The sequence below is a fragment of the Rhyacophila brunnea genome, unplaced genomic scaffold (assembly GCF_057557595.1).
Source record: "Rhyacophila brunnea isolate RB1 unplaced genomic scaffold, BYU_Rbru_1.0 scaffold_16, whole genome shotgun sequence".
NCBI lineage: Eukaryota > Metazoa > Arthropoda > Insecta > Trichoptera > Rhyacophilidae > Rhyacophila > Rhyacophila brunnea.
In genome coordinates this window covers 8,099,995-8,125,175 of record NW_028232816.1, presented here as the reverse complement: position 1 = coordinate 8,125,175, position 25,181 = coordinate 8,099,995, and the positions used below count along the sequence as shown (strand labels likewise).

Genomic DNA, 25,181 nt, shown 5'->3' with positions numbered 1-25,181 from the left:
TACATGTTAGAATGCGAAATTGTGATATGCAGCACTTTTAATGCAATATGGATAGAATTAATTTTTAAACCACATTCAATATGTAATGTATTAAATTTGTTTGTAGCAATATTGAAATTGACACAGCAGAAAATGACTCGTAATAACATTGTCCATTTTTGAGCCAAATTCATAATAATAATAATACGTTTGCGAAAGAATGTATGATCAAACCTAGATGTCTATGAGTACGGTAATTCATGAGGGACTGTTTTATTTTCTAGATGCAGCATCAATTAATATGTTAATGGGCGCCATTTCGAAATTCCATGACCAGATCATATTCTCATGTTGTTTTTCAATGTGTATGTATCCAGAATCTTATGCAAGGTTGCGTGATAAATTTGGTTAGAGTCCAGACTATGTTTTATAATGTTCAGATATAAATTCCATGTTTTTTTTGTAATCTTCCATGGATAGAAAACATTGTTCATGTGCATATTGTCTTGGTCTAGTCTAGGCATAACTATAAGCCGAAATATCATTGTGAAGACAGTCATTAAAGGGATGGGAATCTCACTGTTTGATTAAGAATATTTGCATTTTTTTTTGAGAATTCAATGCCTACGAAATAAAGTAACGCACATTCTTCATCACTTAGCCTTACTCTGTATGTACATTTAATTAAATAGATACAATCCGAGAGTACATTTTTAAGTACTTATTTGGTTTGGAAATTATATGTGTATTAACTAGTGTCGGCCTGCAGCTCTGCTGGATATATAAACAGTGGAAAAATTAATCAGTCCGTTGTCTTGTCGGACTTTCTTATCTTGCTGGACGTGGTCAAACCATCTGGAAAGATTCATGTAAGATTCTTTTTCTAAAGGACTTAGCGATTCCTGAAAACAAAATTAATACAAATCATTCACAAAATCAGTTGGTAGATACAAAAACTTTCATAGACCCACTGTCAATTTTTGGTGAAAAGACATAGTTAAAGTTAATTAGTTAATTAAAATAAAATACAGGTAACCCTCTTCATCGCGACCTCGGCGAGTGCGGATTCGTTATATCGCGATCATTTTTTAAAACTGGAAATTGTTCAAAGGGGAAATTATCCACCAAATTTAATTTTTAATGTGGAAGAGACGGGACTCTATTGGAAACGAATGCCAACACGTACGTTTATTTCCATAGAGGAGACTGCTTCTGGATTTACAGCATCCAAGGATCGTCTAACTCTTCTTCTCTCGACTCATCGAAGAAACTGATGGAGGTGATAAGAGATGCCATGCGGGTTTGGCGGAATCAATAATTTAATATTATGAAAGCTATCAGAAACATTGACGACGCGTGGAATGAAGTCACCCAGTCGTGTATGGAGGGTGTTTGGAAAAGGTTGTTCAGTGAAATTGTTGAAGTTCACTGCAATTATGAAAATGATATTTAAAATATCACCGAAGAGATTAGTCGTATAGCCATATCTGGAGGGATCGAAGGTGTTGATGTAGATGATATTCAGACTTTGTTAAAATCACACGGCGAACCGTCAACTAATGAAGAGCTGCAGGAAATGGACTGCCATACGTACTAAAAAATGACGTCTCCGAACCTGCTCCCGTGTGAAAGTTAAGAGTTAAAACCATTGAAAAGCCCCTTTCTCTTCACAATCAATGCATGGAGTTGTTAGAAGAGAACAACGAAGATTACGAGCAAGTGATTGCTGTAAAACGTGGCTGTAATGCATTACTTGACAGAATTTTGTACAATATGTAAACGTAAAGGCCAAACAAGGGAATCCCCCCCCCCCCCATTGATGGCGAAATTTTGCTTATCGCGACCATGTCCATAACTTATCCCCCGTGATGAACGGGGGGTTACCTGTAATGGCAAATCAATATAATTAATTAATAATTAATAATTATGGTTTTATATGATGTAGTCCCTAAAAGAATTAAATTGTATCTTACAAAAATATTACAAATTAAAATAGCCCCAATGCCACACTGCACACTGATATTCGACTTGACACAAATCAAAAATGCTAATAAAATTGCTTTAATTCCAACGCACACAGGCGCACAAGTCGAAACGTTAAATACACAACACTGAAAATATTGAAGTAAGATAAACATCGTTGTACAAAGAAACAGTGATTTTGAATTGTTTCTATCAGCGATTATGAAACAGGTGGAAATATTGGGTACATTTATCAAACAAAAATATACCAATGCACAGTGGTATCAGTTGTCGGAAGAATATTTCTTAACCTGAAACGTCTCTCATTCATCAAGATCGACCGCCATTGTTATTTTCACTAGCTCTTTGTAAAAATTAGAGGTCGATGTGACCATCGCTTAGAAAGCGATCGGCACACTATGAATAGCATGTATTCTGCATGTATGTACAAACACATCAGCGATATTCATCGTGGTTCTTACTATGCGCCAAGTGATACGGCTTAGAAAGCTATAGTTTGCGTGAATTTGCAACACCATAAGGCTTGGCTCTATGATGTATGCACTAAGCATGTTGCATCAATGCTGTGTGCGACAGTACATTAGGATACATATTGTGTTTTATGAATGCCAACAAAATCACACTGACAAAGGTGATGATTTAGTTGTCACAACCGATATATAGGATGTCATTTCCTTTACTAAAACATGACTAAAATCATGTTATTGTCTTGTACATATAACGAGTTATACTTACAATTAATTTATAGACCAAATGATAAACAACTACATCTGCTAAGGTTCGTGTGAAGCCGACAAGATAGGAATAGTTCTCCAAAAAGGTGTTCAGCTCCTGAAAATAAATAATGAAACTTATTGGAAGTATTAAAACTAAAACTAAATGCATTTCAACTGGTATAATAATTTTGTAGACGAGTAATGAAGCTTTTCTTGAATTCTATGGATATGAGATTGACTTATTGCATCGGCAAGACCGAGATTATTTTAAATATTTAGTGGGGTAGAAATAGTGTCCCCTGCAACTTGCCAGATGCAGGTTTCGAACCCAATGGCTTTAGAGGTTGATGCTCTGCCACTACTCCACAGTTGATGTCAGTGGTGAAGGGTGGAAGCAGGCTGTTAAGATCCGACATAAATAATTCACACTAAGCTTAGTCAGTCAAACTTTGAATTTGCAGATAGTGTTAGTTAGTTTTTAAAATTCAATTAAGCCATACGTACTATATACCACATCATGTTAAAATATCTGTCAAAAGATAAAAGAAAACCCTCATTGTAAACAACTAGAGAAGAGTAGGGTAGTGGGGTAGATATATGATCTGTCAACATAATAAAATGACAGCAATACAAATAAATTTCTAACCTTCAAAATAAGTTTGCCGTGAATCGTACTCGAGTGCAATTGCACACCATGAAGGGCAGCAAATTCCAGCCATTGATATATCAAAGTCTCCTGCGTTTTATCCGTCCAATGAGTGGCTTTGCTGTCTTCAGCAAGTTTTAAAACAATCGTAGCGAGACCTTTATAATCCTTTCCATTACTTTTGATTTGGAATATCTGGAACAATAAACACACAAATCTTATAATGGAACAATTGAACCTTGAACATGCGTGATGCGATTTCTTCTATTGCGAAGCAATTAAGTATGACAAATGTGATTATTGTTACAGTTGCTAAGGTGAACTGTATTCACATCAACAATATTACACCTTATTCTTCGAAATTTTATTTTTCTGTATAAAATTCTACTTCAGTAGGTATGTTTTTATTTTTATTTTTTTTTATTATATTATATATTCTCTTCTTCTCTCTTGTGAGGGTAATATGTGTTATAATGTAAATCTCATGTTTTGTACGTCTTGAATTTAGATTTGTTATGTCCACAATGTTTTGTTTTCCTAAATAAGTTAACCTGCAGTCCATACGATATGGATTGGGTTGGAGGTGCTATACTAATCTATCTGGTAGCACCAATGTGTAATGCAATTCACTATCCCATTAAAAACACCCACGCGATGATACCAAGTATCACGACTCAGTGGCTTAATCCAGAAAATAATTGATAACTGAGAGTTAATAACTTGAAAAGAATAATGGAAAACCGAACAGAATTGAGGAGTCTACTTGAGGTAACCACGGTCCAATTCAGGCTATAACACCGCAAATTAAGAAGGACAACAGTGATAACAGTGGCCTTTCATCACACGTCAAAATGACAAATATCTGTTTTCAATTCAAGTTTATTTGATATCTCAGATAAATTGAATTTCATTAGCTAATAATATAATTAATCACATATGTCTGTGCAGCCCGCGTTCATTTTTATTCATAACGTGACAATATTGCAGACATAATGACAGTTTGACTGCGTTGACGCAGGCCACTTGTTTTGTTAACTATTTAAATTAGGATTTCTAACACAATTACCTGATCATTATTTTGAGTTACGTTAGCCACTCGAACATCCAAGTATTTGCCGATTTGGTTGATGGTTTTTAAATCCATTTTGTCGAAGGAACTTTAAGAAAAGTTTATTAAATTCTTGGCTGTCAAAAGTTCACTTTTGAGGTTAAGCGGACAAGAGGTTAGTTGGCTAGTTTGTTTGCCACATTGAAAAATAAAAGAAATGGTGGATACGCCCATAGATATTAAAACTGTGCACTAAAGATATTTTGTAAAATATAAAAATGAAAATAAATAAATTAATTAATTCCTGTCTATTCAAATTGTCATTTATAGTAAAATGCAAAGCCATCACTGTCGCTCTTAGGAAGAAGGCAGTAAAACGAAAAAATGGCAAATTGAGTTGTGAATGCCATCTGTGAGAAAATTTTGTATTATATCTAAGTTGTGAACAAAGAAAGCAGTAATTGGCAGTAATATTACGAAAAAGCGCTAAATATCGTTAATAAAAAATTGGACATCTGCATTTTTTACATAATTTTTAACATAAAGGCAGTAACCGTCCTTTTTTAGCAAAAAGGCAGTAAAAGAATCTACCTACCACAGTTACTGCTTTTATGCTAAAAAAAGAAACTCACTTTCGCATTGGTGACAACTTCGCATGTAGGTATCGAACTGTCAAAAGTATCCAGTTTACCGCGATAAAGACAAGTCTTCACGCTGTTTAAAACACATTTTAGAAGTATTTAAGAATTCTAACTTATAAAAAATGAACGGAAAGTAAGTTTATGCACAACATATTGCACACAAAATCAAAGCTTGACGAAAGTTGCTGTATATGACGTGTGTCTTGGAAGCGTCACAATTTAAATGCACTGAAAACCACGGAACAGTATAGAATCGACTGTAAAGAGGCTGTAGCACAGGCTATACTGATTCTAGGATGGTATGTTTTTCGGTCGATTTACAAAAAGTCATTATGCTTCCACACATTTTAAAGTGTTGTCTTTACCCAAAGAATAATAGCTTTTAACGAATCATTTGTGCCCCTTAACAAGATGTCCACCAAATACGTGAAAACGGTGGCAGTAATTTGGCATGAAGGCATTGCTGGTAGAAAAGCTAATGACATCATATCTTCATATCATGCTTTTTTATGCAATACCCTGGTAAAGAAGTAATTAGGAACTCTATCAGTTGACAATTGCAGTGGCCAAAACAAAAATTGGTCACTGTTTTCATATTTTATATATTATAGGCATTGTAAATAGCAAATGTGTCAATATAAATAAATAAATTATTAAGTATTTTGAGAAGGGGCATAAATTTATGTCAGCGGATAGCTTCTACCTCCAGGTAGGACTATCAATGAAAAAAAATGGGAAATATATGATTTTCAGGACTTTAAAAGTGCTGTGTCCAATGCCAATTCTGAAAAGTCACTGTCTGTGACATAAACGTCACAGACTTTATTATTTGGAATGATGAAACATCATAATATAAAATTAATAACATGAAACCACGAGCTTAATAATTATGTCAGTGATATGACTCAGCTAGAGTTTAACAGAGGAGAAAACTTTATGAAGTACCTATTCTTCTGATTTTGGGGTGAAATTCTTAAAGGCGGATTTTTTTAATAAACCCATCCTAAAAGTATTAACTTATTACTTACTTGAAATGCAAAAAAGTAGAAAATCTTAGCAAGAAGGCAGTAAGTCGGCAGTTACTTCTTTGTTGCTAAGAAATCTAAAGTAAAAATTACTGCTACTTCCAAGGAACAAGGCATTTTTCGATTTTAAAGACGTAAAATAAAAAAATAATTACTATTTCAGGTTTAATATTATCACCCTTCTATTTTTAAATCCAACTCACAAAAAAAATAAAATTACAGTTTTTTATGAATTCATGGCCTAGAAATCGAAAAAACACATATTATTATTGTCGTTTTTCTCAAAACTATGCCAGACCAAGTTACTGCCCTCTTCCTAAGAAGGGCAGATCAGAGTTTAATCTTTTTGGTAAAAATAATTACCCATGATTATTATATTATAATCTTAGTACCTACCTACCTACCTTGATATTACTAGTGTTAACTAAATTATTTTTTATGACTTATTTTGGTACATAATATACCTAATATGGTATATTAGTTACCGAATGAATAATGAAAGGAGTTTTACCTACCAATAAAACTCTTATTATTCATGTTGACTTTGAAGTCCATGAGATAGGGTTTGCTCTTTCTTCTTCGCGTGAGGTTATATTCTACTAATTTATTTTCCTTTTTCTTGTCGTTGTCATTCCTCCATTTTTATTTACTGGTCATACTTGCGCGTCCATTTTTTATGTATGGAGTTTGGGATCCCTTTGTCTTCATTATGATATGACTCAAGGAACCAGGTAGAAGTTACCTGGACTTCCAAGTCAACATGAATAAAAAGAGTTTTATTGGTAGGTAAAACTCCTTTCATTATTCGAATTTGACTTTGAAGTCCTTGAGATATCTGTTTGTTATCACCTGGTGTTGAGTATGCCAAATTCCTGTATGTGACAATGATTCATTGACGAGGTATAGACCATCGTGACTTTCAATGTATATGGTTGAATAGAGAAGTTAATGGGTTCTTTTCCCCTTCTGATGGTGGTGTGTCCATCGTTCTCTGGTAGTTGTCGTGAAATGTTGACTCACTACGCCAGTTACCTCTCTTTAAGATATCATCTATTGGGTATATTTACAGTTTAAGGAAGCCACCACTGAGCGGACACTGCCTGGTGGTTCTTGTACCCCTGCTTCCAACAGTACTGACCTTATCCAATTCCCTATAACTGTCCTGGTGGCTGGTTTTGGTGATCCTCTTGAAGATATAAATAATTCAGAAATATCCCCCACCTTCCCCTCTCCTAGGGTTTGACATGCAGACGAGTTTCCGTAACCAGAATACTGGGTCGATGTTTTGACACGTGGAAGCGCTTAGCTTCCATTCCGATTGACGATGCTTGGCAATATCTGTATTTGCGCCAAACATTGGCCATACAATTATGTGGTCACCTTTATCCACTAATCCATTGTCTACTATTACTGAGTAGTGTGAGGTCATGAACCCTTCGTCCCGATGCGAGGAGCAGCCGAGTAGGTAGTTGTCCTGCGAGACGTTTCGAATACGTTGTACTCCACCGGTGTTGTTTTCCTAAGATGATCTGTCACTCGTCCTGGATCTTAAACCGGTGGTTTGACGGGTTTCGTTTTATGTACCGAAATTGCCTGTAACATATTGTGTTGTACTACCACGTTGATGCTGATATCTACAATGATAATCGGTTTGCAAAATGTGGCTATGGCTGACTTATGCCCCAGGATGGTGTTGTACGACAAACCCTCCATGTTGTGCATGTAGCCTAAGTATCTGGCCAATTCCATTGGTTGAGGGCTATTATGATCCATTAGGTTCATGTTACCCATGTCATTGTCTTCCATTTGTTCCAAGCTGGTTTGTAAGTTTTTAGAGTCGAAGGCCGCTATCTGGAAGTAAGGAGTGCCCTTTCTTCCACCATTCAATTTGATGTTTTTCCACCCCACCCGATATTATCCATAGTTAAAGGGACAGGTCCTGGGTCCTTGGAGGTGGACGGTTGGTCTCCGTACCTACTAGTGTCGTATGTAGGTGAGGCATTGTATAAGGAGGTACTATCGCCCTTTTTCGTAAGCCCACTCCCCAAAAGCATTGTTTCCAGCTCGGTGCCAGTAGTAAGTACTTCCCTTTTGCTGAGTTCAGGTGCGCTAGGACTCGTGAAAGTATGTCCTACACTCGGCTGAAAGCGTCGTGAAACAGCGCGACACTGTCTGTAACGTCTCGTGACACATAGGTACGTTGCAATGACATGTGCTGTTTCGCTTGCGAATAAATCCACCTCGGGAACACCCCATCTTTGAAACAGGGGGGTGGTTGCGGTATTGATGAGGTGCCATTCGGGAATGAGTTATCTGCCACGCAGTTGTAATTTCTGAGGAAGTATTGTGCAGTAAACGTGATGTTGGCTCGACTGGTAAATACTAGTATCTGTCGGCAGAGGTTTAGGAGGGTGACAGATTTTGTGCCGCCCTCGTTGTTGATGTATGCCACCACTGTTTTGTTGTCTGTCTGCAGAAGCAGATCTGATACTATGATTGATTGTACCTGAGATTGAATTGCAAACATTTCCTTCCTGTTGGAATGCCATGCCATGCTAACTGGTCTTGTTCCAACGTACCTGATAGGTGGTGTTCATTCAGTTGGGCTCCCTAGCCTGTGTCGGCTGCGTCTGTCGTCAGGAAGTGATTGATGTGTGTCAACTCTGAGGAGCCTGTCACCTGGAGCCACCACATGATGTCCTGTTAGGCCTGTGGTGGGATTGTCCATGCAACCTTCCTCGTGGAGGTATGATGCGAAGTTAAGTCGCCCCATAATAGATTGAACATGTGCCTGCCTGAGAGACCAACTGCCTTTTTGTACATGCGTTGTGTCAAATCTGAGGATCCTATCGCCTAGGGCCACCACATGATGTCCTGTTGGGCCTGTGGTGGGATTGTCATCAATTAGCGAGGATGGGACCTCGGCCATATTGATGACTGGAGCGTTGTAGCCGTCGGCAATACAACCTTCGTCGTGGAGGTGGGATGTGAAGTTGAGTCGGCCCAGAAGGGATTAGATATGTGCCTGTCTGACGGACCAACTGCCTTTTTGTACCTCCATTAGCAGCTGATGGTGACGGAATGCTACACACTTCTCCGGCGACAGAAACCTCCGCTTGTTGTGTGTGTCCTACGTGATGTCCAGGAACCCTCATTGTTGGCTTGGGTTCAGACAGGATCTTTTAATATTTATTAACCACCCTAAAGACTGTAGGAAAATTATCCTGTATTCCACCTGAACCGAGACTGTTTCTCGGATTGGTTGGCTACTAAGAAGTCGTCTAGGTAAGTGAATATTCTCAGCCATTCTTTCGTAGGCGTTCGGCGACCCAATTAGTCAGGGATGCCAACATAATCGGAGCGGCTGGCAGCACGAACGGGACACACGTGAATTGTAGGAGCTCCCCTTGGTAGGCTAGTCGAAAGAATCGACGATGTTGAGAAGCCATTGGTACCTAGAGGTACGCCGGGCTTAGATCTATTATTACTAGCCAGTCTTCTGTTTGTAAGACGTCTGAAACCTCGTAATGGTGAATTAGTTTGAATGGCTTTGGTTGTAGGAACGCATTCAAACGCTTTCGGTTGAAAACAGGGCATAGGGTCCCGTCTTCTTTTTTGATCAGAAACAGGGTTGAGAGAAAAACGTGGGGTTTGACCCGTTTCTTCTAGAACCCCTGAGTTCTTTAAGTCCTCGATCTCGAGAGTGACCTCTGCTGATTGTTGCGTTTGAAATTCTTTCCGTAAAAGTAAAGAAGGACTTACCAATGGTGGTGTCCGCACAAAAGGTATGCGGGCTACGGCTATTATTTTTACCAATGTTGGGAGGGGGGGGTACACTGCGCCATCAGGACTCCCCGAAAGTCTCTTAGGCGGCCCCCAATGTTGTTGGTCATCCAGATGCGGTCACCTTCGCTTAGAGTACGAATTCCTGGTACCTCCGATGGAAAACTCCCTTCGCACAGGACGTCGCCCCTTGGGAGTACCCCAGCCATAATGTGAGTTCAAGGGCCTTCCGGGACTTCAGCTCGGAGGAATCCTTGATAGTGCCTCCCGAGTGAAGGTATCCTTCCGGTAAGGATCTAAGTCATGTTCTCGCAAATTTTATTATGCCTTGTCCCCAAAATCCTCTTCGATTTTTTGGTACAGGCTCATCGCTGTTATGATGTTTTGAGGATTGGTTGCCCAATCCACTAACCCTTGCATACCCTTCCAGAAGCTGTCCCGTTGGGAAAACATCGCATTCTGGAGGGCCGCGATGGTCCTCTCCGTCAGATGGTTAGCTGATGACGAGTGGTCGCACCGACGCAACTTGTCATTTAGACCTAACTCTACGACCGTAGGGGCCGCCAAGAACTGTTTTTTGGGCATTGTGCCACACTTTGCCGGCCCCCCTGCTGAAATAAGGTACGTAACGAGGATACCTCAAACATCAGCATCTTAATCGACGCTCGTACGTTGAAATTTTCCTCCTGTAGCAGTTCTGCTTCGCCGTCTGGTGTCCATTGCTTTTAGAATATCCTCCTCACGGTCATTCAGATGTTGCGCCATAATCACTGATCACTTTACTTCACTTAACTATCACTTAACGTTCGACTACGATAATTTTTTTTGATAGTTAGAATGAACTGTCAGACGCAACATGTAAACAATAAGAAAGTCAAATCCAGAATGAAGACAAAGGGATCCCAAACTCAATACATAAAAAATGGACGCGCGGGTATGACCAGCACCGCGATTTCCTTACTCTCGTCTCGTGTGGCACCAGACGAGATGACGTAATTGTGTCGTCACGCTCGAGGCATGCCGACCGCGCACAGAATAACCATAGAAAATATTATTATGATACACCTATATGTGTATGGTGACAATGAATAGCGCCGCTGTCGGAGTAGCGTAATATTCTCGAGTGCTATTATCACTCCGGTAGTACGTCATAATGATGTCATATGACGTCATCTCGACCGGGAAGCTTGCACTCGCAAGTTCTAATATAGAGCCCCAGTAAATAAAAACAAAGGAATGACCAACGACAAGAAAAAGGAAAATAAATTAGTAGAATATAACCTCACGCGAAGAAGAAAGAGCAAACCCTATCTCAAGGACTTCAAAGTCAAATTCGAATAATAATTGTTATACACTATAATCACAATAAAAAGTAAAACAAATTTACAATAATAATTCAAGTAACAAAAAAAATATTTTTCTTTGAATAGTAGTTTTTTATGATAGCTACACCGACTATGTGATTGTTTACTTTTGACGTGTGTCAAAATGTCTGCAAAATATGTAAAATTTCCAGTAATTTGCATTGAGAAATCTGCAGACACGTATGATAAAACAGTAATTAGAAATAAATGTACCATTCGTTAATTTTTTGTTAAATATCCATACATATTATAATAAAGACACATCCTGCAAATTAGTAAATTGTTCAATGAAAAGCTCATCGAAAACTATTCTTTCCTTGACATTTTGACATGGGCGTATGTAACCAAACAGGTTTTGTTGTATTAAAACGTCAGACAATCAATAAGCATGGCAAGAAATAAAAGTACGCCCATTACTAATATGCTATTTGGATTATTATTATTTAACATATTGTCGTTAGATTATGTAGGAGGTTTAGATAATGGGCTGGCTAAAACACCTCCTATGGGCTGGATGTCGTGGGGACGATACAGATGCAATACAGACTGTGAACATTATCCCACTGAATGTATTAGGTAAGTAATAGGTGTATTATTCATAACACTACGTAAATATGGTTTTAACTGTCATTTTATTCAAATGGTAGGACGATTTGACAGCGTGACAACAGGGCAGTCGCCATCTGGGCATTGGCCATTTAAACCTTGGTAAAAAAAATGAAATGCAGAAACAAATACACTGACATTACGATTTTTCAACAGCAAGTAGCATGTTTTAAAAACTACTCTATACACTTAACACAACTTAACATAAAGTACATGAGCGTGAAGTTCGATAGTTTTGATGGAAAATATGACGTAGTTAGAGCTACACCGAATAAGAGAAAACTATGCAATAGGCTTCATATAAGAGCAGTCGGAAATACTAATGGTAATAATAATAAAATGTACCCTCTGTAATTCGTGCGTAATAGAAGAAATCGCAATATGAGCAATTTCAAGGTTAAGTTGTTCCACTATAATACAAAATTAATATTATCAACCAAGCGGATTAGGTCGCAGCTTATAATATCATAAGTGCCAGATTCAAATCCTGTGTCTGGCAAATATAAGTACCTACATAGTTTTTCAATTTGTGTTTGGAGTCAGAGTATGGACCTAATAGGTTGAGCTAGTGACTAACATTCGTTTCTCGTAAAAACAAAAATCTGTTTATACAAACCTCCACTCTGTGGAGGCCCATATGAACTTATTGGGATTGAGCATGGTCAAAAAAGAGGAGAGAGATTACGTGATGGAAGTTGAATTCAAGTTTAATTGATTTTATTATTGTTTCTACTCCATATGAGTAATTTTTTGCGAACGAAGGTAAATTTTTTTTTTTAAATTTATTACTATTACTATTATTACGTTCTCCGAACATTAGGCATAATTCTGGAGATTATGTACAATATTCAATTAACCACTTGGTACATAAGATATTTATTTTCAGTTAGCGAGAGCGATTGAAAGTAATATCATTGTGCTGTCGATGATGGTTTTGGTGTTGTCATTGCTTTGAATAATAAAACTGAAAAGATAAAAATTGCTACAATTTTTATTTTATTTTTTTCAGTGAGGATCTCTTCAGAAGAGTAGCAGATGAATTCATAGCAGGTGGATATGTGGATGCTGGGTATGAATATGTGATCATTGATGATTGCTGGATGGAGAAAACAAGAGACTATATCGGTAGACTGGTTCCTGATCAACTAAGATTTCCCAGTGGAATGAAGGATCTTTCTAAATATGTAAGATGAAAATTTCAGCTATTTCGGCTTAAAATCATTTCTATAGCAATTATCTTTCTTATTTTATTCAATACCCATCATACACCCACGGTGGCCGCGTGGCTTAAGCGTTGGACTATCACGCCGTGGGTCTCAGGTTCGAATCCTGGGTCTGGCAAGTACACATATTGTTTTTCAATTTGTGTCTGCCAGGGTATGGACCTAATAGGTTGAGCAAGTGACTGACATCCATTTCTCGTAAAAAACAAAATCTGTTAATACAAACCTCTACTCTGTGGAGGCCCATATGATCCTATTAGGATCGGACATGGTCGGAAAAAAAAATAATTTAGTAACAATTAGCGAGGCTGTGTTAACTTTTAGAGTGAGATAGAGTACGTCAATTTTACATATTGAGAATTGAGCTTCAAGATACGTATATTTTGAAAATCTTAAACCACCAACCAACCAACCACCTTCAAGAGCTCAACCACCCCCCCCCCCCTTAGGGGTTTCCACCCCATGACCACCTTGCAATTTTTAGTGTATCTTTTTATTTTATATCATACAGAGTAGACATACTTTTGTCTTTAAATTTGTTAGTATACTTAAATAGCTGTAAGAATGTATATTTTGTATTAGTTGAGAATTTCCTATCGAAGCAGATGAAATAGGTCCTAATCATTATTAAATTATGTGGAATAAGTACTATGTACATCAGTGGCGAAGGGTGGAGGTAGGTTGTTAAGATTCAACATAAATACTGCACACTAAACTCAGTCATTCTGTCAGTCATATTTATTTGTTTTCATTAATCGAAGAATACAATTTGATGGTGCTAGTTAGTTTTTAAAATTCAATTAAACCCTGCCTAAATCAAACTATGATAGTTTAGGTATGCTATATATAACACAAATAGTGCAAACTTTTTTATTCATACTTATTTGTTTTCGTTGAATTAAGAATACATATTACAGATGCTATTGGTTAGTTTTTTTTTAAAAAGTTCATTCAGTGCTGACAACGCGACTGGCCATTAGATATAATTAACATGATATTTAAATGTGGTAATTAAATATTAATTAACAGGTCAGCAGTGATTGTGTTAAGCCCTGCCTACCAAACTGTAATCGATAAATAATATCCTTCTATAAAATATCTACAATTATGTATGGCTTAATGGCATAATTTTAAATATTTTATAGATAACCGGCTATTATTATTTTGTCAATATTTATTATTATTTTGACTATTATCTACTGTGGCTTGGATTAGGCAGGGTTTAATTGAATTTAAAAAAAATAACAAACACTATCTACACATTGTAGTCTTAGTTCAATGAGAACAATAATACGTTTGACTGACAAAGTTTAGTGTGCACTATTTATGTTGGATCTTAACAGTCTACCTCCACCCTTTGGCACTGATGTTCAAATTGTAATTTATTTTAATTAACCAAACCACTGTTTTCAATTAATTTTTCAAATATCTATTGTCAATATTATCACTGTATACTAACCATGCTACAAGTATACAAAAGTGTTATATGCTAATTTAATACAACAAAGTCTGTCGATCCACCAGGTTTATTTGATTCCTTTCATCAATTTTCAGATTCACTCGCTTGGCTTGAAGTTTGGAATATATGAAAACTATGGAAGCGTAACATGCGAAAAATATCCTGGATCGAAGAACCACGTGGAATCGGATGCTCAACTGTTTGCTGAATGGGAGGCGGACTATTTGAAGCTGGACGGTTGCTTTACAAACTCTGACGAACTCGATTATGGTGAGACATCATGTAACAATCACACGAGTGCATTGTTATATTTTCAATTTCATCATTTAAGGTTTTTGCTCTAGATAGATTGAAAATTACAAAACTAATTAATCAAGCTCAGGTTTAAGTCTTTCTCCTTGAAGTCATCGTGTGGAAACAGTATCAAAATATTGTATGGAGTTCGAGTAAAGGTGCCTTTTCACCACAGAACAGATAATAAATAGAATACCGATAGGCAATATTCAATACGCCGCATGGTGAAGCAGGCTTTTGAATGTGTGAGTGTCCTACGAAAATGAAGCACGCATTATGCACGTGCAATAGTGTGTGTAATACACCAACATTAAATGAGCGTAAATGCATAAACCGAGAGCAGTTTTTAGTATTCGACGTAAAACGTATTCTTAACACGTGTGTAAGTTTAACCCGGATTCTTCCTTACTCGAGTCGGTTACCTGCTATCGCCTTACCCGTTGTGTATTTCAGTTCCCATTATTTCTGAGTTCCCTGCTTTTCACACTGTTGCTTGTTGCTACAAATGCAGATGGCGTATATACTTTGTTGTTATCCTGTTATTGCCAGAACACCAGTATAAGGATAAAGTATTTGACAACATAAGACTATACACTCACACACGCGCGGTGTTTATATAAAATATTTAAGCAAGTTATTTATGCAAGTAATTTTTTTCTATTAATGACTGTTTCTAAATAATGATTTTGTGATTTACAATGTTGTAAGATGACTAGAGTAGATGATGTAGGTATTGGTTGTTAGTAGTTGCGGTGGAGCAATGACATTAATATGGACGAATCATCTGGAAAAGAAAATGACACTCACTTTATTGTCGGGTCTGCCGAATGGCATAATCTGTTCTAACACCATTACAATAAAGGTGATATTGCTATAAATTCCTGATGCTTTTTGTTGGGTCTGCCGAATGGTTCGGTTCGAACGAGTTCGCTCAAATGAACATTGACATTAGAAACACTGCTCTAACGCCATTACAATAAAGGTCATATTGCTATAAATTCCCGATGCGTGATATCGCATAATGAAATTGCATGACGTCTACATATACATGCGAATGCGCGAATTTGCTTGCTAGCTACTGTATTGAGTGCATCGTCCATTAATAATGTCATTGCGGTGGAGACAAAGATTTAATTATTGTGACTTGTACGCTATCTACATGAGCCTGCACATTGTACAGTCCATAAAATGTCATTTTGCGTCCTAAACTTGAGGGAAGCGGCTTTGATCAGACCTGGATTGAGACAGATGCTGGAGGAAGCTTAGACCCACATAGAGTTGTAGCACCAAACAATAAAAAAGAAGAATGTTTTCTTGCACTGTCAAATTTTGGACCAGTCACTGGTTCATATTTATAAAATATGATATATATTATGAAGCGACTAATAACAATATTGATAAGTCACACATATGGTCAAAATCAAATAAAAAATACATCCTCATTCTATCTGCATTAATTCGTAATGATGTATACGCCGAAATATGTATGTATTTTGTATTTCAGGATTTCCCGAATTCGGTCGGCAACTGAATAAAACTGGTAGACCAATCGTATTCTCTTGTAGCTGGCCATACTACCAGGAACATATCTTCAAAACAATGGTGAGACTTTTACCACATACGCTCTGTAAATGTTTTATTGTGTTTGCACTAATAGAGTTGTCGGGCTCCCTCACTTTGGAGAAGGTCTCCTTATCTCTCTTATCCAGTTACTACTATTAAAAATTTCAGTATATTTTTCATTATTTTTTTCAGCCAAATTACGCAGCAATAATTAAACACTGCAATTTATGGAGAAATTACCATGATATCTCCAGCTCCTGGGAAAGCATCAGCATGATTTTGGACCATTACGGAAGAAACCACGAAAGAATGGCTTCGTACTCTGGACCCGGCCACTGGAACGATCCAGATATGGTAACTAAAAATTATGATTGTGATGTATCCGATCAATTTTTGTAAAATTCTTGGATCACATGGCAACCAATGTTCCTTGTAAGGTGTGCGCATGTACGCGCGCACACCTACCAAATTGTGTCCGTGTTTACACATATTTTCATCCCCTGCACAGTCCTCACACAAAAATATTGTAAAAGAAAGTTTCCATTCCCAGATTTTAGTTTTGCTCGAATGCACGAAACTATCACATGCACAATTCTTCAACTCATAAAAATGTCAAAAAGGACAGGATGAGATATTTCAAATGCGATCATTAAGAAGATATCCTTCGATAAATTTAAATTGGAATGGCTCTCTGAAATCCTCGAAACAGAAATACCATCTTCAATGCATTCGTAAAAAGAAAGAATTGGTTATATATTTGTTTATTCGGAAACAGATGATTGTGTCAAATGCATCATATGCTTCGCAGCAAATATGGAAGGAGAATTCACGTCTGTAAAGAAGTGGATTGAATGGAGGTTGTATATTTTAAAAAGACATTTAAGGACGGACATGCTCAGCGTAGGTCAAAATAGAGCTTTTATTGCATTTTCAAACCATGATCCTGGTAATTCCTTAAACGTTGTAGATAATCTATTTATATAATTTTGAAGCCTTATTATCCTTTATATTTATTTTAAACATTTGATGACTGCAAAAAGTATTTTTATTACATAAAATAGTGTTCTTTTAAACCTCTCGCTCTAATGTTTTAGAATATAGTCATATTTCATTACATGAATGTGTAGCGGTGTTAAGATTTTTTACATTTATTAATTTTTAAACGCGTTTATAAAACCATTAGTATAATTTATGACGAGATAATTTTTGTAAAATATTTACGATAAAAAAATTATATTGATAATCTCTGTGATCCCAAATTTGACAAGAATTAGGCATTTTATTATTCAAAAAATGGGCAACATTAACACATTTGAAGATAATTCTAAAGATACTAATTATAAGCTATGTCTTTGACCATTCATTACAATATTAATGTTATCGTAGGTGTTGATTCTTTCATATTCTGTGGTTTGTTAATATTTAAAATAATTTGTTTAATGCCCCTGATGTAGTATGAAATATTAATGTCCAACCTCATTAGTTTTAAATTAATCTGTTATTGGGAAGGTATTATTGGACGGATAATTATTTATGTACCTATTGTTATATTATTTCTGTCGCTTTGGATTTTGTTTGATAAATATTGTTTTAAAAAAATGTATTCAGTTGAAAATGTCCCTCTGCGGCGGACGAAACCGGTCCTAATATATTTCTTAAAAGTGGAATAAGTACTACAAAAAAAAAATGCGTTTTATTAAATAAAAACAACAATACAATGCAGTTCCACCATGAATTGACAGTTAACAAAATAAAAGAAATTAAAAATATAAGTTTTAATGAAAAATTGTATATGTGTGTTCGTGGGGGGGTGGGGGGGGCATACCGCATCGGTTGGCGGCCCGACTGCTCAGATGCGTCGATGATCCGCACACACAATAGAAAAATTAGAGGGAACGTTGATGGCAACTGCTTTGCCCCCCCTTTCATTCTGCCTAGTGTCATTTTTAAATGACAATACTAACCCTTGCGAATAGCATCAAACAGCGAGACAACTATCTATTGTATATAACCTAATTAGTGAGGATCATGGTTTTCACTAGAAGATGTCCATCGACTCATCTGAGAAAGTCGCCAGTCCAATGCATTTTTAATTTTATTAGTCCAGCATGCAGGTGGTCATGCGTTTAATTTTTTACTAGTAACGCTGTCAATCATAAACACCCTCTCCATGCCATCACTAACTCTCCAAGTTACGCCGAGTCATAATGCCAAAGAATTGAAAACTCCATCTCAGACAGATGATTAAAAGTTTATCTTCTATTCTTAGCTCTTTAAGAAAAGTGGCTGCGCTTTTGTGGACTGTATGAAGGTGGGTTGAGGATTTGGATGATTTGGATGTTGGTGACGGACAGCGGAAGCAGGGGTATGTCCATGCACTGACCTTTGATGTTAAGCTGGTCTGGACTTCTGGCTCTTGGGGCGCTCCTCGTACTTCCTGGTCCTGCATGCGCACACTTGTTGCTGATTGTTATTTATAGCACTCTCACTTTCACATGAATCAACAGGAAATTTCTTTATATGAATGATAACACTCAGTACGACGGCAGTGGGTTATGAATTTATAATGACGCGTGGTGGTCTTTATGCAACAAGGTTGAACCATCACTTGTAAGTCCCCTGTATGGAGTTCGTAAAGGAAACTTGTGTGTTGAATTACGTTTCACGACGGTCGAACTGTCATGAAGTCTTGACGCGATCATGGTCTTGATGTAACTAACTGTTTATAAATCACGGTCGACTGATGACCCGTATCTGAGATGCGCCTGGACTTGCGACAATAATTTGGATTATATGTAGAAGGGAAATATTGGGATGAGGGCAACCATAATTGGCCCAACCAAAAAGAATAGATTTGTTGGTACACCCAGCAATCCAGAGGATCCTGAGCATATGCATCCAACACCACGTTTCAAAACACTTCATCCTTTTTTGATACACTGCTTTTATGGTCCGTGTTTTCGCTGCATAAGGATACATAAGTTCTGTATAAGCTGGATTTAAGTCATCATTAAGATGCCCATCTTTTTCAGTATCTTTTCATTGCTGTTGAAGTCATAACTTGTGCCATCCTTTGATGTCTTATTAGTGATTATTTAAACTGACATTTCCGAAATATTACAAGATTAGTTTCTGTTTTTGTTTATTTATTTTCTTGATTAAGTACCTACCTTATTTATTCATTGGGAGTCACGTGAAATAAAATCACCCTCAATAAAGTGTCTCTAAATTTTTGCAAAGACTGTGAATACTTTCATTAGAAATATATTAAATTCAGAGTAATTGTATCGGGGACTGTTTTCTTCACTGCTTAATACATGAAAATATATTTACTTGTTTTTAGTTGATGATTGGTAACCCTGGATTGAATGTTGGGCAATGCAGAATACAGATGGCAGTGTGGGCAATACTCGCAGCTCCGCTGATCATGTCAAATAATCTTGCCAATATTCCGTTGCCCATGAAGGAAATTTTGCTAAATCGAGATGTCATTGCAGTAGACCAAGACCCTTTGGGGCTACAGGGTGGAATGTTTAAGGTGAATTATACTCCATGACCATAATAATTCATCATCAAAACTCTTATATTAATAATTTTATATTGATTTGGAAATAATTATTACTAATTTATATTATATTTTTTGAACTGCTTATACTAAAAGGGTACAACCCTAAACATTTTCAAATATCCTTTCATAATATTATTTTTACAAAAGTTGTTAACTGACCACATGGCTAACTTCTGACTGACGGTTAATAATAAACATTACTGCTTGTCTTTTGTGAACCCAAAATATTATTTTTGGTGGGATAAACACTACTTGAATCACCCTATTGATATGCGTCCTCAGTTGTAGTGCGTACTTTTCGTGCTGAAGGCTTGTAAAACAACAACTTGTTACTCCACTTAACTCTTGCACAAGGATTATTGTTGTGATGGCGAAGGTAAGAAAGGAGTCTCTAGTGTAGAGAATTAATATTATTTTTTTTTTCTTTTAGGATATATTTGGGGATATAAAATTATGGATAAGAAAACTAATACCAATAATAAATAATCAACATTCGTTTGCGGTTGCTTTCGTGAACATGAATACCGATGTCGAACAGAGTATCGTATTGCACATCAGTGAATTAGGGTTCACTAATTTGGAAGGATATAATATTATGGTAAGAAAAGTACTGAATTTAATATGACATCAATAAATAAAAAAAGGTTATTGATTGGGTACTAATTCTGAGTACTTATGGTGGACTAGTTGGTACAGCGGCTCTTACGTCATGCGATTTTGTACCTAATGACCATATTTTTTCGAGCCAATTCACCTTTTGAGTCTATTCATAACAGAAGTCTAAAATTCCTAAAACCAAAAAGCCGACAGCCCAGAGACATTAAGCTCAGTGGTACCAACTATCGGTGACAAAACATGCCAGAAAAGGCACGAAAATAAGCTGTCTGGCAGGAAAAAATGCTAGATTTTGATAAAATAAAATTTTACCTTTATTTTACCGATCAGATGAAAAGAGCAAAAATTGAATAAATGGGTATACCTACATGTGAAAATCACACCACATTCCACATGCCTAAGCATACATTAAATTATAATATCTGACACCAATATCTCACTATAATGCCAAGAATGCTCATATTGTTTCATTGTGTTGTTTTATTTCTCAAGTTCCGACCTACGTTCATTAAATATCTGAATAAATAAACTAAAAATCTAGCTTATTTTCAGCACATCTAAAGCTGTTGAAGGAATCAAAAAAATGATAATAAAAATGCCATAAGCTAGATGCATTTCTTGCAAGCTAGATGCCTATCGAAAAATGCTAGCTCTGGCAAAAAACGCTGATTAAGCTACTGTTCAAATTTTGTTTTCTTGTGTTTTTGGACATGCGATACACCGGCTCTCAGATATTGCACATTGTCGACTATAGGGTCTCAGCTATAAATTTCAATATTCAGATAAATTGCGCTATGGAATTAAAAAAAACAATTCTGAAAGTATCTTTATGATGGTTGGGAATTGTTTATCAATTGGTTACTTCTGTAAATCTTCAAGACGATGCCCATACCTTATTCGGTTCAATCTTAAATATCTTATAAGGTGCAAATGTGGTCACTTTTTTTAATATACTCCGCTTAGGAGCGAAAATGGACATTTACTTATTTTTCTCTACGTGCTTCCGCTATATAATGTTTGATACTTTTACTGTTGTCAGATTTTTGGGTTTTCACTGCGTGTTCTTCCTCCTTCTTTCCACGACATTTCAGGCATGTTGCAGAGGCCATTCTCAAGAGATAATGTGTTGTAGAGATATAACTGTACTGTAGATGTATGAATGCAAATGCCACATTAAGTATGTCAAAAGGGATTCAATTAGCTGAGAGCAAACGTTGCTCAGAGTAAAATAGTGTGCCAGTGTGCTGTGTCAGTTGTGAAGGCCAGAGATATCAGATCGAATATTGGATTTCACAGACAGTGCCGGAAGCCATGATAATATTAACCGTAACCCATCATCCCGTATTGATAGTTTTAGGGTTCCTATAAATTTCAATGGCCTCCTTTACCAATCTTGAGAAATATCACTTATTTCGACCCAGCGTCTTGGTCTCAAAGTCAAATTTGTAGCTTGTGTCCATCGACCGCTTTTAATAATAGAGGAAGAGTGTTAGAAGTGCACTACTTTTTTAACAATTTAATTTTTTTTACCTACAGGATTTGTACACGTCGGATAATATTAGAAATATTACGACAAATGACATATTGACTGTGACAGTTCTGCCTATGGGTAAGTTTTTCATTTGCTTCCTTCATATTATGTTAGACACAGCTTTCAAGTAAAAATCGCCATATTACTAGATTATATGAGATGTTAGACAGTTAAACAGTCGTATGGAATTAATTATTATAGTTATATTTTTAAATAAAGACATTATAATACTATTACCAAATGTATCCTTCCTCATAAAAATGTCTCTAATGTCGCATCAAAAATTTTAAATCAACATACCCCTGACAAAATTTCACCAGCCCTGCCTTACAAACAATATCACTAAATAATATTTGAAAAAAATGTCAAAAAAACATTGCACGGTGTTCTCTCACACAGAGCTACCTACCGGATTGCCCTTCTCGGTAAGGTACATCCAACCTCGACGGAGAAAGCCAAAATTTACCGTTAAAATTAACTTTGCCAAGTCCTTCCTTCGCCCTGTTCCCGCAATCTTACCAACATGCTCTTTGAAAAACAGTTAGTTAGCAAATCATCCCCAAAGCGGAAACACGCGATGGAATTTGTTTCCGAGTCACGCGTCGCTCTGCGGGGGGTGGCGCGATCATTAAATAAATCTACCGAAACAACAACTCGACAAAAGAGTGATACAGTCTAACCCCAATTAAAGTTAACCAACCCATCCACGATATATTGTAACCTAATTAAAGTCAATCGACCCTTCATATCAAGTGCCGAGTGAAATCTCAAGCCCCCCCTTGAATCAATGTAATATAAACCAATGTCTGTATAAACTACAATAAATTAACGCCGTGCGGAGATAACAAAGTAAAAATCTGTGTTTATTAAAAATATATTTGTGTTGACCTACAATGTTCAACAAAACCCACCAATGAGCCAGATCCGAGGACTTCATACACGTGAGTTCCTTCTAAGTCACAATATATATATATATCTATATATATACAGGAAAAAGACTAAGAGCCCATACGCACTTGCGGCAGGCCGCATAGCGGCTAGCCGCAAGTGCGTATGGGCACTAAGCGTGATAATAATGTCATACTTACTAATTTCTACTAGAATTTGTTGAACATGTTGAAGTAATATTCCATAGAATTTATTATTATAAATTAAATGACATCTAAGGATGAAAACTATAACTATTTTGTAAGCACACTTTGACCACTGCAGAGAGCTGCAAGTTATGAAATAAAATATCATTTTCGCAAAAATGTAAAGAATAATATAAATATGCCGAAAGGTAACTTCATACATTTTAAGGTTTCAACTGAATTCAGTGAGTAATAACACTTGCCTAGATTTTCTATTTATGATGTCATCGATGCAGCGACGAGAAGTGGAGGTAGGCTGTTAAGGTTCGACATAAATGTTTCACATTACACTTTGTCAGTCATACTTATTCGTTTTCATTGAACTAAAAATAGTGGCGGCTCGTCCATATGCACTGCGGAACTGCAGCACCCCCAAGCAAATTGAGAAAAATGTAATATTATAATATACATAAATTTATGCATATTATATGAAAATATCAATATTATTTAAGCGTGTAATAAGCTTGCCCGTGCACCGATACATCCAATGTCCAATAATATTATCATACACCTTGGTGTATACATCAGGTACTTGATTTTGTACAGTACCGTTTCCGATAGAATTTTCTCGAGTTGACAAAGGGGGGCACGGGGAGCTTAATCAGTACTGCGGGTCAGACAAGTATACTTTCACCGTTTCTGCATCGCACGTGAGCACGCCCCCCCACAGCGAGGAAATAAATATAGCTATAATGATTTACTTACATTGTTAAAAATTATTTCTGCAAGCAATTTATGCTTATTCTTTATTTTAATTATTAATATAATCAATAATTAATAAACAGCACCCCCAAATATTTTATCCATGAGCCGCCACTGACTAAGAATACAATTTGCAGATGGTGCTGGTTGGTTTTTAAAATTCAATTAAACCTTGCCTAACCAAACCATAATAGAGAAAAATTGTGCACACTTTTTCAGTCATACTTATTTGTTTTCGTTGAATTAAGAATATATTATTACATATTAGTCCTGTCCTCATCCAATAACCAAACCATCATCAATATAAAATACCTATTCTTCTGTCAATAAAATATCTAAAATTATGTATGATTTAAGGGTATCTTAAGATATTTTATAAATAAACCAATATTTTTTAACTATTATCCGATATCGCTAATCCAAAAGGCAGGCTTTAATTGAATTTTAAAAACTAACAAACACTATCTAAACATTGCAGTCTTAGTTCCATGAAAACAAATACGTTTGACTTACAAAGTTCAGTGTTATTCGGATCTTAACAGTCTACCTCCACTCTTCGCCGCTGCATCGTTGACGCTATCAAAAATTAATAACATTTTTTGTTTTCTTACAGATGTGGTGTTTTATAAATTCCGTGTTTTATTGACTAGCTGAAATGCCATAATAAACTTTTTTGTATGTAAAAAAGACTACTTAGTGCGTATTACTACTGTTTCTTTAATAAGTGAAATTTAATATAAAGTATTTTAATATGTTAACCATAAATTATTAATGTGTTGTCGAATTATTTTGATGTTATTTAATTTTATAAATATGATGGAAGTATTATTTATTAAATTGATTTTTTTTTACTAATTCCATGGACATAATTACCTACCTCACTTCATATTTGATACAAAAACAATAGGTTTTCATACATTTTTTTTTTATACGATAAACCTTTTCTATGCCTTACGATATTACTATGGCAGTATCTGACAGGCTGCAGATTTTAACGACACGTTGAATGTAGAGCGAAGCTCTTACTACTATCGCTGTAATATCGATAATTTGTAGCTTAGTACATATTTCATAATTGTTCAAACAGATGTCACTGTGTGTTTAATTTTGTTTAATTTGAGTTTAAAGTCAGACGAGATAACTCCCGAAATTTATATGTGCGGCCTGTCGATCACGGCCTCATAGAGCGAGATAACTCGCTGAAGCCATAGAACCGGTTAAAATGGTACTGTAACAAAAAAATATTTGAAATCTACAATATGACAACCAGTTTATCTCACTGTACGTCGGTTCACTGAACGA

At 36.3% G+C, this 25,181-nt stretch overlaps 2 protein-coding genes across 2 annotated transcripts; one reads left to right on the top strand and one right to left on the bottom strand.

Moving 5' to 3' along the window:
* Positions 1 to 441: 441 nt before the first annotated feature.
* Positions 442 to 4,590, bottom strand: AIMP3 (aaRS-interacting multifunctional protein 3). Its single transcript, XM_085943532.1, has 4 exons — positions 4,391 to 4,590; positions 3,325 to 3,519; positions 2,698 to 2,793; positions 442 to 881 (listed from the first exon to the last, which is right to left on the bottom strand). The coding sequence occupies exons 1-4, from the start codon at positions 4,466 to 4,468 to the stop codon at positions 732 to 734; spliced, it is 519 nt and encodes a 172-aa protein (XP_085799658.1). The 5' UTR covers positions 4,469 to 4,590; the 3' UTR covers positions 442 to 731.
* Positions 4,591 to 11,290: 6,700 nt separating this feature from the next.
* LOC147074294 (alpha-N-acetylgalactosaminidase-like) lies at positions 11,291 to 25,176 on the top strand. The gene is made up of 9 exons (XM_085943391.1): positions 11,291 to 11,761; positions 12,801 to 12,975; positions 14,569 to 14,743; positions 16,272 to 16,369; positions 16,523 to 16,684; positions 19,674 to 19,868; positions 20,329 to 20,496; positions 22,050 to 22,122; positions 24,493 to 25,176. Exons 1-9 carry the CDS (start codon positions 11,574 to 11,576, stop codon positions 24,531 to 24,533), a joined length of 1,275 nt encoding a protein of 424 aa, XP_085799517.1. The 5' UTR covers positions 11,291 to 11,573; the 3' UTR covers positions 24,534 to 25,176.
* The last annotated feature ends 5 nt before the right edge of the window (positions 25,177 to 25,181 follow it).